The following is a 13,855-nucleotide window of genomic DNA, read 5'->3' on the forward strand; positions in this document are numbered from 1 at the left end:
GCTGCTTAAGAATTTCCTGTTGGTGCAGGGCATTTTATAATCGAGGGTATTTTTTGTTTATCTGGCCTTTACATAGTAGATGATTTTAATCTCCTGGATTGAAACAGGGCCGGAATATGATCTAGAAAACTTGTTCTAAACTGCTATAAAAATACTATAAGCACATTACTATGATTTTAGAAGCCTTTAATTGTTTTACTAAAAAAAAAAAAAAAGAAAAGAAAAAAACAATTCTTGCTGTATGTTCTCGAGTGTGTCCAGCTGCCTGTCATTTCTGCTAACTAAATTGACCTATGATTCATTTTTCCATTTGAGCAGCAGTCTCATTGGGAAAGGTTTGTTTCCCTGATAATGAATTCCATTCTCTTGCAGGCTAAATGTGTGTGGAAACACCCACCTGGCGATGAGATCTATCGCAAAGGCTCCATCTCCGTGTTTGAAGTGGATGGCAAGAAAAACAAGGTAGGGAGGTGTGGTGGCGCGTTTATATTCACAGATTTCAGAAGCACTTTGTTCCATCTCGGTCTCCCATTGTAAAGAAGATAGGACTCTGCTGTTGACCAAGCACACTCTCTGCTTCATCCACAATGATGCTACGATCCTTAATTTTAGGCCTTTATCTGATAAGTTTCGAAATCCCTGGCCCACACATAAATTCTGTTTCTGCTTCCAGATCTACTGCCAAAACCTGTGCCTGTTGGCCAAGCTTTTTCTGGACCACAAGACATTATATTATGATGTGGAACCCTTCCTGTTTTATGTTATGACTGAAGCGGACAATACCGGCTGTCACTTGATTGGATATTTTTCCAAGGTCAGCAGGATCTGGAGATTAAGAAGCTACAGGCCCAAGCAGGGTGATTGATGTTGGCATTTGGGGACCCAGATCACTGACAGGAAGAGGCAGTATCCTGGGCAATGATGTGACATCCCTTCCCTTAAGGGTTGGGGAGGAGGGTTGCGGAAATCCATGTATAAAAGATTATTTAATGAAAATACAGGATTTTTATTAAAAGCTTCTGGTTTATTCATTTCTGGACTTGTGGGTTGGAGTTTCCTTTTAATTATTGGCCAAGGCCCTGCCTACTAACCCTGAAGCCCACATTTTGTAGTCAAGCCAGCACTCCTGGCTTGGCCCGTTATTAGCCTAAAACCAGGAATCTGTTCCTTTCGCCTGGTTTTCTAGCTGGGCTTCTTCTGTGATACTGCCACTGTGCTTTTGAAGGCTGAATGTCAGATTTATTTTATGATTTTTTAATATAAACTATTGAAATCTAATTCTCATAGCACACAGTCCACTCAGTGTTTTTTGTATCATCAGAGTAGTGCAGTAGCCACACAGGCCCTACGCTCCGTTTTGGTTACCCCGGAAAACAACCCCTAAGCAACACTCCCTGTTTCCACTCAACCCCTGCCAGCCCTCTGTCTCTGTAAGTTACCTGTCATGAATTTTTTTACCTAAAAGAAACCATACAGGCTGTGATTTGATTGTTGACTCCCTTTCAAAATGGGGGTTTACTGTTGGGGATCCCTCTCTTTTCCAGTAGGCAACTTCCTTTTGAAAAATTAACATTTACAGATGGGTTGCCCTGAGCGACTTGAGCAGTTGATACCTACTTGCCCTGGCTATGTGACTAGAAAGAACTCCATCGGCTCCTCTCAGCAGAGACTAGTCTCAGAGCAAGGGAAAGCCTGGCATTTATGGCTTTGGCCACAGTAAAGGGTGTGGATGAAACAGCTGTGAGCCTGACAGCCACTCCCCAGGACCAGTTAACCAGATATTTTGCAAGCAGCCTTATTTTGGGTTTGTGGGACTGCTGACACCTTGGTTTCCAGACCCTTGTGACCTGCTTTCATCTGTTTTGCTCTTGACTTTAGGAAAAGAATTCATTCCTCAACTACAATGTGTCATGTATCCTCACCATGCCTCAGTACATGAGACAGGGCTATGGCAAGATGCTCATCGATTTCAGTAAGTGGATCTGCTAAGACCTGGGCTCCAAGAGGTATAGGGGCTACCTGAACTGTTTGGGGTATGTCGCATGAGTGCTGTAGTTCGAGGCATGCAGTAAGTGAATGAGTATGTGGAGAGAATCTGACCATCATAGGGTCAGCCCTGGTATATCTTGACCCTTAAGTAAATTCGGGACTCAGTCGATACCTGATAGTAGGGGAAATAAAGGGTAGGAAAGGAAGCTCTTGAGGATTATCCCTATTTGAGACTTGGGAACAGCACATACAGGCATAAGACTTCAAATCTGTTCCTTGATTAAGGATTGCAGTTTTATAAGGACTTGCCTAGTAGCAGTCTGTATACCTGATAGAGGCTTTGGCCTCATTAAGTGTATTCTGTGTTTGGGAATTTGCCTACTCAGTCAAAATTTTTTTTTAATTTTATTTTGTTATTTATTCATGAGAGACCGAGAGAGAGAGAGGGGCAGAGACAGGCATTGGCACTTTTGCAGTCTATTATTGCCATACTTTTCATATTTTGTGCATATCGTTGCTGATTTTATTTTATTTTATTTTATTTTTTTAATAAATTAATTTTTATTGTTCAATTTACCAACATACAGAAAAACACCCAGTGCTCATCCCATCAAGTGTCCCCCTCAGTGCCCGTTACCCATTTACCCCCACCCCCCACTGATTTTATTTTTTAAAAAATTTTATTTATTTGAGAGAGACACAAAGAGTGTGAGTCCAAGGGGGAGGGGAGCAAAGGGAAAGGGAGAAGCAGGCTCCTGAGTAGGAAGCCTGACCTGGGACTCAATCACAGGACCTTGGGGTCATGATCTGAGCTGAAGGTAGATGCCTAGCCTGACTGAGCCAGGGAAGCATCCTTGTTGCTGACGGTTTTTTTTCTCCCAAGATTTTATTCATGGGAAACGGGGCGGGGGCCATAGGCAGAGGAAGAAACAGACTTCCTGCAGGGAGGGAGCCTGATATGAAAAGTTGATCGATTGAGGACCCTGGGAACACGCCCTGAGCTGAAGGTAGATGCTCAACCATTCAGCTGCCCAGGCACCCCCTGGTTGCTGATTTTAAATTGCCCCGAGGTGTAGGGCTGAGAAAAGCCATCTACAAAGGCTGTTGTTGAGTGCCTTACAGAGAAAACACTGGTATTAGAGTTCATTCAAGCATTGGTGTTGGGCTGGAGTTTGATGCTAATGAGTCCAATGTATTTTTTAAAACATATTAGTAAACAGAAACACATAAAATGAGATGACCATAATGATGGGTTGTAAATATGACCAGAGACTTTGAGAAACCTAACCCTGTTTCCACTAGGAGCAGTAGTAGTTCATGTTTGCTAATTCAGTGCTTGCAGTGACTTTGCAGAACATAACTACTATAAATGATGAGAATCAACTATATCTTATTCGTTGTTCACTGTCATACGACATTTTAGTCAGAATTACAGTTCTTAGAGTTAGCCTTCCAATTGTATGTTTATACCCCCTGGGAAGTGGTGAAATCAGGAAATGGCATAATCCATGGGGGGATGGGTAACTATATCTTGTGTATTTTGGAATAGGTGTTAATACTTTTTTTATAAACTTCATTTCATGTTTGAAAATGTCCATAAAATGAAGGTTTTTTAATTTTTAAAAAGATTTTATTTATTTATTCATGAGAGACACACAGAGAGAGAAGCAGAGACACAGGCAGGGTGAGAAGCAGGCTCCAAGAAGGGAGCCCGACATGGGACTCCATCCTGGGTCTCCAGGATCAGGCCCTGGGCTGAAGGCGGTGCTAAACCACTGAGCTACATATGTTTGAAAATGTCCCTAAAATGAAGCTTAAAGAAGAGTTGGATAATAAAACTCGCTGTAAGTGTGATTAGCATCTCCTGGCCAGTCTTGTTACACCTCTATTCTCAAGCTCAATTACTTAGACATCTCTAAAAGATAAGCTCTATTTCATGTCTTAAAAAACCAAATTGGGCAACCCAGGTGGCTCAGTGGTTTAGTGCTGCCTTCAGCCAGGGGCCTGAATCCTAGAGACCCAGGATTGAGTCCCATGTCAGGCTGCATGGAGCCTGCTTCTCCCTCTTTCTATGTCTCTGCCCCTCTCTCTCTCTCTCTCTCTGTGTGTGTGTGTCTCTAATGAATAAATAAAATCTTTAAAAAAATCCAAATTCCTTAATACTTTAAGTTACAGTATTCAGATTTCCCCGATTTTGTGATTTTTATTCCTTTTAAAGAAAACAACATGCAATTATTTTTTTTTTTTAAGATTTTATTTATTCATGAGAGACAGAGAGAGGGAGGCAGACATAGGCAGAGGGAGAAGCAGACCGCAGGGAGCCTGATGTGGGACTCCATCCTGGGACTCCAAGATCATGCCCTGAGCCAAAGGCAGACACTCAACTGCTGAGCCACCCAAGCCTCCCCACATGCAATTATTCTTACTTAATTGCAAATGGAATTCACATTGGAATTGATAGTTATGACTTATAAATTACTTTTAATCTGAAAGTTCTCACTCTAACTCTTGTAATTCTAACCTATTCGTTGAAAGCAGGTTAGTTTTCTGCTAGCATTTTGCAGAGTGGATTTTTCAGATTGCATCCCCATAATGTTTAACATTCAAATGTTAGAACCAGAGGCTTTGTGAGATCCAGCATTGAGATAATAATCTATAAAAACTGAAAAATCTCAAATAGAAAAAGCGATGTAATGAAATGGTTTCCCATCTCTATTCCTAGTCTGCACCTACAGATTACCATTGTTATTAAAGTTTCTATCTCGTGGAACCTTGCAGAGTTTTCTTACTGACTAATACAACTAAATGCAAACACACCATTCTTCCCCTGTGGTTTATCACAAGGCAGCACACTGTACAGCAGCCACCCCATATTTCATTGAATATCTGATGCATAATTGGTACCATGAAGCAGCCTGTCCTTCTCAAGCCTTCCGTGTTGGCACCGTGGTGTTTGTTATTAGAATGAAATACAGTGTCTGCATTTTGTTCCCCTGTAGGTTACTTGCTTTCCAAAGTGGAAGAAAAAGTTGGCTCCCCGGAGCGTCCCCTCTCTGACCTGGGGCTCATAAGCTATCGCAGTTACTGGAAAGAAGTGCTTCTCCGTTACCTGCATAATTTCCAAGGCAAAGAGATTTCTATCAAAGGTTGGTTTTTGGCTCTTTAGGATAGCTGGTACACAAGAAGTTAATGCCAGGAAACATTCCAGTTTCTTCATTGCAAAAAGAAGGCCCCCTGGATGTGGGCCACTACAGAGATCTCATGAAAGTTGCCTAAGGATTCCAGAGCATTTGGCCCTTTGGTAATGGCTATATGATTTTGGTTTCACAAACCTGGGGTAGTTAATACTTTTGTTAAGAATTAAAGTCAAGATAAAAGAAAAATGTTGCCTTTTTTCTAAGTCTTGGCTAACAGAGGAACTGGTAAGACATCTACGTTTATGGAAGGGTTGAAGAAATCCGGTCTGTCCTGTCTCTGACCATGATCTCAAGGGGCCAGAGTGATTTCTTCCTGTAGTAGTTCTCTTTCATAGTTATTAGGACCGATCAAATAAATGCTTCGTAAACTTTTTCTGAACAAGTTGGGTTGAGTATCAGAAATCCCAACCATCTGGGTTTCCTTTAAGCAGGGTAGGGGGCTGGTGGGGGTGGGTGTCTGCACTTTGGCCCAGTTCTTAGGAGTGCTTCTATTTCAGAAATTAGCCAGGAGACAGCTGTGAATCCTGTGGACATTGTCAGTACTCTGCAAGCCCTTCAGATGCTCAAGTACTGGAAAGGAAAACATCTAGTTCTAAAGAGACAGGTAAAGTTTTGGTCAGCTGCTCACTCAGTGCTGAATGTCTCTTGAGGCTTAGCAGAGTAAATGGGGCTTTAACACCTGAAAGGTGTAGCCTTCACTCCTTTTTTAAGATTTTATTTATTTATGAGAGACATACAGGGTGTGGAGGGGAGGGGCAGAGAACACAGGCGGAGGGAGAAGCAGGCTCCACGCGAGGAGCCCAATGTGGAACTCGATCCCGGGTCCCCAGGATCACACCTGGGCCGAAGGCAGTGCTAAACTGCTGAGCCACCCGGGCTTCCCAACAGCCTTTACTCCTTAAAGGAGTTTGTCTACATGTACCTTTTACTGGGTCTCGTTCCCTTTTTCTTTTTTTTTTTTTTTTTTTTTTTTTGGTGTGCTGTGCATCGATGCCTGTTAGGCTTATCTCCTATCTTATCAGAAGCTTTTAGTAAGCTGTCTCAAATTTGGATGGCACAAGTGAAGGAGCTCAGTTAAGCAGTTTTGTGTCACACAGTACTTCTGTCATTTATGGTTTTCTTAGATTGGAGCAAATTGCCCACCTGTTAAAGAGGAGTCCTCATTAACTCCAGAGCTTGTGGAAGTGCACATTTTTAAAAATTTATTTATTTTTTTAGAGATATTTCTTTAGGGCAAACAGGGGTCAGGGCAGGTAGGGAGAGAATCTTGCAGACTCCTTACTGAGCATTCAACCTAACTCGGCTTGGTCTCATGAGATATTAAGGTCACCGCCTGAGCTGAAACCAAGAGTCAGGTGCCCAACCGACAGAGCTGCCCAGGTGCCCCTTGTGGAGGCGTTTTAAATTCCTTTAACAAATGCCATCTCAACCAATGCCCAATTTCAACTTGTTTAAGTGGACTCATGTTTAATAAGGGAAGGTGAATAATTTTCACTTCTTTCTGAGGAACACAGAAGAAATGGATTGTAGGGGAAAGCATTTTCTAAATCAAAAGAGAAGTTTTAATACCTGCTTCACTCCTTAGTATATTATTAAACCTTTGATTCCTTCTTCATTAACAAGCATTTTGGAATCCATATATAAAGGTATTTTCATTGAATGTGTATAGTCATTTTTCCTGTTGTTCTCCCGCAGGACCTGATTGATGAGTGGATAGCCAAAGAGGCCAAAAGATCTAACTCCAATAAAACCATGGATCCAAGCTGTTTAAAATGGACCCCTCCCAAGGGCACTTAAAGTGACCTGTTACTCTGAGCCAGCGAACCCCAGCAGTAGGAATCCGTACCCTAGGGATCTGTCTGTCATTTCTGTTGCTCTTGTGATTGGCAAGTACAGTATCCTTTGGGAAGGCCATCCCCCTCAGGACTGTCCTGGCTCCGACCCTCGTGTACACTGCAGACGCTGGTTCTGAGGAACTGTTGTTTCGGCCTCAGTGAGGTTGCCTGGATGGGATCGCTGTTTAGACTTGAGTGCAGATCCCTCGTAGCACTGACCCAAGGTGTTCTGTTTGGTACTGTACCTGTCCAGTCACTGGTTCTCCTCATGTCCTCTAGCCCCATGAGGTTGTGTTGTGTCTTCTAAACTTTGTACTAGTGCTTCTTGCTGCCCGGATACCAGACTTCAAACCATGGTTGCCACCACCAGGACCTTTCCAATTACTCCTTACATGCGGTTTTTTTGGAAGAGCAGGGAAGAGGTAACATTTCTGAGTGTGTGTACTAGGAGGGGTCCATTCCTTTTGGATTTTATCTCACTTGAAATTTTTTCTGCCATTTTTATTGAAAGGCCGGTTTTTGATCCGTGTCAAGCTTGACAAGAGACCAATATTTTTTAAAACTCTCCCAGGGATTCGTCTTGGTAACTGCACATAATCAGAATGAAATGGAGAGAATTGACAGGTGGTGATTCTGTAATTTGATTTGAGTTCACCTGTGGGCATCGTGTGTCAGTGGAAGGAAACCAGTCCTCATTGCCTCACCAGAAAGTGCCCAGCCCTAAATGTTTTCCTCTCTCTTAAGCCCTTGCTCCTTTTTACATTGGCAGGGGCTAAACAGTGTCCGGTTCTCCCTTTCATGCTGCATGCTAACCAGTTCATCAGACTGCAGAAACCTACCCCCCACCCCCCACCGTACCTGCCAGTCTCATCTGGCACATCTGTACTTTTGCATTGATTTTTTTTTTTGCCTAAACCTCCTTGGAGAAGTAGGAAATGAGTGCACATGACTTCCAGATCTCCTCTAAGCCCATGACTCAGCAAAGCAGAGTGCCACCCCCTCCCAGTGTTTGCTTCTCTGACAGTGCCTCGCCCTCCCTCTTGAACTGAAGTGCTCCTGCCCTTCCAAGAACTCCTCCTCCATTTCCTTTTTGGGATTTGCCACCATTCCCCCTGTTCTCTGCTCTATTTTTGGTTTCAAGCAAAGGAAGAAATGCTCCCTCTAATTTCTCTCCAGCCCATTATAACCTGCTATCTTGGGGCAGCTTTTGATGTATGACATGCCACCCTTCCCAACTTGGTCTTCTCCAACACTGCTGTCATCGTGTGGAGCCCTTCCCACAATCCCGACTCTGGTCATTTGTGCCTTTCTCTTGTCATCTCTGTACACTACTTATACTCACTGTGGGTTGGGGGGAGCTAATTTTAAGCATGTTCAGTGGCAGCTCCCTGCCAGTTTCAGTGTCACTGTTAAAGTTTATCCAAAAGCAACTTCACTGGGGGTTTTCTTAAGGGGTAAAGGTCTTTTACCGAAGCTAACCCTTCCCCACATGTGGTAGAATGTGCTGTTCTATATCTACTCCTCAATAAAGCATGTTCTCTGCTCAAGCCTGTTTCATTCAGGAGCTCTTCTTTGTGTCTGAAAAGGGTGCAGCTGACCTGCTACTAATAGTGAGTACACCTGGGGTTTACTTTCCTCAGCAGTGAGCTGGCTGTTAAGGGATGTGGTTTGTGGCTGTGGAGGGTTTTTTTTTTTTTCCTGTGATGCAGGCTATCTATAGAGGGAGTGATTATTATGAACTTGTCTAGTTGGTAGGACAAATTCTGCCTCTCTTGGTTGTGACTAATAGATATGCATAACAATGACTAGTAAATATTCCTTACCTTTTTAAAACCTGTATGCCCAACATGGGGCTTAAAGTCACGACCCCAGGATCAAGAGTCACGTGCTCTTCCCACTGAGCTCAACCCCATGCCTCAGTGTTATTCATCTCTAAGTTCATTTTCTTGTGATTTCAAGGGCAAAGGTACTGACTGTACACCAGACTTCAAGTGTCCTGATCTCTCAGCATTCCAGTCTCCTGGTTCCTATTATCCACCCCCAGGTTTTCGAAATGTGAGGGAACAGAATTTCCTTTTGATACATATATGACAGGGAGATTTAGTCATACATCATTCTAAGAGTGTAGAAAGGGTCTTTTTTTAGGCTCAAGCTTCCGAGAAAGTGACATACGGGACTCTAATCTTACAAAGGAAAACCTTTAGTTTATCCATTGGGATTAGGTTTTCAACCTTACTGGCTTATGGTGAGCAAAACCATCCGTGCATATACAATTTCCACCATACAGGAAAGTGTCAGCCTCCCTTTTCCTGCACTGGGTAAATGTTATAGGTTAATGCAACGGCTTTCAGATCCTTTCTGCTGGTAACTCCACTGTTGGGCTCCTTCACACAGCAAGTCCACAATACCTCCTGGATCTAACTCCTGAAACCTTCTAAGTAGAGCACCTACTCTTATTTCCAGTGGAAGAAGGGAGCCCTGGCAGGTGCTAGTTGCTTACTATATGCTGGGCACTGCGGGCAGCCTTCCTACTATCTCCTCTCACCCTAGTGTCAGCCCATGCAGTAGTAATTTACTCTGGTTTTGCAGGACACTGGAGCGTAAGGTGATAGCAACAAAGAATTCATTTTGGTCTGTCCACCTTGAGAACTTCGGCCTCCCCTCTACCATTTGCTTTCTGTTTTTTTTTTTTTTAGTTCATTAGTAATAATTCTTCATTCATTGAAGAATGAATGAATCATGAATTCATTCATTAGTAATAATTCTCCTTGCCTTTTTAGATTTCCTTGCTTCAGCCATAGGCCTCCATGCTTCTGGTGGGTGCCATTGCAAGAAAAAGTGGTGGGAAATTCCAGATGAAAGCAGGGATTTTAGTTGATCCTATTAGTAGCCATTGGGGGCCCAAGACTTGAACCAGGAAGCCCCAGCCCCAGATTCTGACGCTGCTGCCGATTTAGGAAAACTATTCAATAAGGACTGGCTCTTCTCTGGTGTCCCTCACCACACCTCTGTAAGGTGGACGTTCTTCTCTTGGCAAAGGTGGAGGCTCAGTGGTCTTGCAGCTGGATTATGGGAACCAAGCCCTGATTCTCAGATTCCACATGCATTAATGCCATCTTGAGGCCTCTGATGCCTCTGCCTGTCCCTATTTCTCACAGGGGGGAATAGTGAGTCAAATCATTGGGTTTACCCTTTATGTAACAAGAGGATGCTTTTGACTTAACTTTGTTTTTTCCCTGCAGTTCTAGGCAGATTTCCTGCCTAGGGTTAGGAATGACCTCAGCGGAATTGATGTGAGGACAGTTGGTTTAGATCAGGGTTGGGGCTTCATGTCAAAGGCTGCTAGAAAAAGACCACAGCTTGCTTACAGCACACACTCTGGGATTACAGAACAGAAAGCATCTTAGAGGTCACTTCAAGGGTAGTTCTAAACCTGCCTTCGTCTGAAGAGCCAATTGATAAGCCAAATGGCCCTCCAGCAGCAGTTTGTGTGTAGTGCCAGGATCAAGCAGTATCTCAGCAGGGCTCCTTTACCTTTTTTTTTTTTTCCTCTTTAGAACTTTTGAGAAAAATCCTAGCATTGGATCTGTGATGCAAAAATGCACGTTTGTCTACAGTTCAGGAAATGGAGCTTTCGAATTCCATTCTCATACTGGGATTAAGAAAACTTTGGTATAAGAAAGCTTCTGTGAGCAGTTGTGAACCTTGCCTTCACTCACTCTGAGACCCTCAGCTGGGATGTGAGTGTGCAGGCTCAAACCAACAGGTACCACTGAGTGAAGTGGAGTGACCACCGAGGGATCAGGCCCAGCCCTTTGTGTCTCCACTTCCTCCCATGCTTCGCAGGTGCATGTATATACAAAATGCTGACCAGGGTTCTGTATGTTATTAAAGCAAAAACTCCTTTGCTTGCTAAATACGTGTGTGTGCTAGGAATTCTGGAAACTACCCTTTGCTATTGGTGAGGATCTTGAATTCTAGTACCAGATCCACGTAGTTTGCCCTAGAACTTTCTGCTACAGACTTGCATGGCTGCCTCTTCGACTGTTTCCTGGGGTTAGTAGAATTGCCCACTCCTTTTGTGGCACCTTCTAAGAGAATGCCAGTGAATGTCACTGAGAAGGAAACAAAGGACTGCCCAGTGGTGACAAATATCTCTAGGCTGTTCGTCTCTTCTGTCTTGTGCAGTAGTTGTCCATGCAGGTCATACTGTCACCATTTGGGGGCTGGGGTCCAAGAGTGGATAAAATAACCTGCTTTTTTGGCAACATTGGCCATGCCTCCTCCCAGCTGTTCTCTCTAAGAACACCTTTATCTGTTATAAGTCCTATTCATTCCAAGAAGCTACTCTTTTCTTAACTGGGTATTTGTTTCTGGGAACAGCTTGTATTCCAATGGTATTAGAAGTCTACACTCTTGTCACACACACACACACAAACCTAGGTCATCTCTAGAGCTGGCCACCAGCAATTTCTGCCATTTCTGGGTATGTGTTCTGCTTCCAATAAGAATTTTTTCCCTTCTTGAGTGGACTTGACTTTTTACTTGTTTTGACTAATTGGATGTGTCAGATATGATATTCTGGCAGCTTCCGCTTTGGCTGTCGGAAACCAGCTGAAGTGTTTCCACACCAAAAGCCTGAGCTAACGTAAACAGAACTGTGTAAGAGACCATGCATGCAAGGACCGAGAAGCTGTAGCCAGTAGCACCTGAATCCCAGACCTCTCCAGTGGAACACAGCTGAGTCCTGCCAACCAAGGGAATTGTGAGAAAGGCTCATAAGCCATTGTTTTTGGGATGGTTCAATACACTGCAATGGGTTAAGTGCAGGAAATGAGAGGACTAGAATTCAGTTTGGCTTGGAGGTCCCATCTACCCGTTGCCTGTGATTGGGAATCAGATGTGTTGGGCAGAGGGACACCACCCTGTGTAACTCTAGGGGGTGTGATTCCTATTCCATCCAGTGGCACCCTGGGAGCCAGTTCAAGCCCTGTTTATTTGCATTGTCAGTCAAGGTGGGGCTGAGGCCCCTCCCTACCTGGCCTGGGAATATTAGCTACCTCCTTACAGAAGGCGATCGAAAGTGAAGGTTCTCCTATCGAGACGTGGCTCTCTCGTCACTTCTCTGCTCATCCATCAGGCTTCCCCTTTCCTCATTGGATTAAGGTCACACTGAGCCTCGCTTTCAAGGCTTTCCATAAGCTGACAGCCTACATAGCTTTCATCATTCTGACACCTAACTCAAAGTACAACTGGATTAGCCTTTATCCCTTTCCCCCTTTTTACTGGGAAATCTTCCACTTCAACAGTCCTCCCAAGCCCGTTGAACGCAGTAGTATGGGCAAAAAGGATACTGTAGTCATATACTTGGAAGACAGTTAAAAAGTATCAGTATGTTTCTTAACATTATAGCTTCTCAAAACCTCCCTTGGGGTTTTCCTAGAAGAGGACACAGTAACATTCCCTAAAGTGATCTGCTCTGGAAGGATCCTCCTGAGAGACTGGTTTGCTGGAGGCAGATATTTGGAAGTTTCTTTCCTAAGAGTCAAAATGGCCCCGCTAAAAAATAATTCCTTGTGAAGTCTTAATTCTGCCAGAGATTGGTCTGTATGATTACGGCATAGACCAAGTAAGGTAGGGAGGGGTTGGGTGTTTGAAGTGAAGGCACCTTGGCTCAAATCCTGGCTCTGCCATTCTCTGTGTAACCTAAAGCACGTGGCTTTTCATCTACGGAGTAAGGATAGTAATTGTGAATGGAAATTGTTTTTGCAGCATGCCTGATTTGTACAAAACACATGGCCCTTGAAGTGTCTGTAGGAGACCTATTAATACATAGAATTTCTAATTGTGATCAGTGCCATGAAGGGACAAGGACAAGGTGTGTGAGTAGAACTAGAGGGATGTAGTTGATCTCAGTTACAGAGGAAACCCTGTTGGAGGAAGGGCCTTTATCCTGGACCTGAACAATGAGGAGATAGTCCAAGGAAGAGTGGAGGGATGGGGGCAGCGTTCAGACAGTGGAGAGCACTTAGGTATAGATCCCACTGTAAGCAAGCCCTTGGTGTGTTCAAGGGCCTGAGAGAAGAGCCAGGCTTGTGAAGAATGACCTGTGAGCACTGGGCCTTGGAGGCCTTAATGAGATTTAGGTTTATCCCAAGATAAACTCAGGTTTATCCCAAGAGCTGAACTGTGGTCAGCAGGGGATGGCAGGACCCAATTTCTCATTTTTAAAAATATTTGTGACCACACACAAGCAGGGGGAGCAGCAGGCAGAGGAAGAAAGAAGAGAAGCAGCTTCTCAGCTGAGCAGAGAGCCCAATGCTGGGCCCTATCCCAGGACCACAGGATCATGACCTGAGCCAAAGGCAGGTGCTTAATTGACTGAGCCACCCAGATGTTCCACCCTCCCCCCCACAATTTCTCATTTCAAAAGGCCATGCTCCAGGTGGAAAATGGATGGAGGTGGGTCTGGCAGTAAGAAGGGAAGCAAGGAAGTCTCTCAGGGCTGCTTCCCTCCAGGCAAGAGCAGACTGGTTTGTATTAATCATGGTAGTGGAGGGGGCAGGAATTTGAGACGGATTTTGGAGAAACCAAGAGCTAGGGGACATTTTCAACGTTGGGAGTGAGGAGTGGAGGATAACTCCCAGGTTTCTCATTCATAGAGCAGCAGGGCACACAGAGGCACCATTTCTGGAGATGCTCACCACTGTGAGGACTGGCAGTAGGTGAAGAGTTGAGCATTGGGACATGCTGAGTTTGAGAACTACAGGATGCGTATGCAGTAAGTTTTAGCTGCTATTGATTTCAGGTACCTGCATTAAGTTTGGTTCCCTC

General features: G+C 44.1%; 1 protein-coding gene across 2 annotated transcripts in view; it reads left to right on the forward strand.

Annotated features, from left to right (window-relative positions):
- KAT7 (lysine acetyltransferase 7) overlaps window positions 1–8,568 on the forward strand; it is a 32,882-nt gene extending 24,314 nt beyond the window's left edge. For both annotated transcript variants that reach the window (XM_055327587.1, XM_055327597.1), the window contains 6 exons: window positions 373–462; window positions 674–814; window positions 1,879–1,972; window positions 4,989–5,135; window positions 5,684–5,790; window positions 6,882–8,568. In XM_055327587.1, coding sequence (XP_055183562.1) covers window positions 373–462; window positions 674–814; window positions 1,879–1,972; window positions 4,989–5,135; window positions 5,684–5,790; window positions 6,882–6,983 — 681 coding nt within the window. In that variant the 3' untranslated portion in view covers window positions 6,984–8,568. The remainder of the gene's footprint in view (window positions 1–372; window positions 463–673; window positions 815–1,878; window positions 1,973–4,988; window positions 5,136–5,683; window positions 5,791–6,881) is intronic.
- Window positions 8,569–13,855: the final 5,287 nt, after the last annotated feature.

The sequence above is a fragment of the Nyctereutes procyonoides genome, unplaced genomic scaffold, assembly GCF_905146905.1.
Source record: "Nyctereutes procyonoides isolate TBG_1078 unplaced genomic scaffold, NYPRO_anot_genome, whole genome shotgun sequence".
NCBI lineage: Eukaryota > Metazoa > Chordata > Mammalia > Carnivora > Canidae > Nyctereutes > Nyctereutes procyonoides.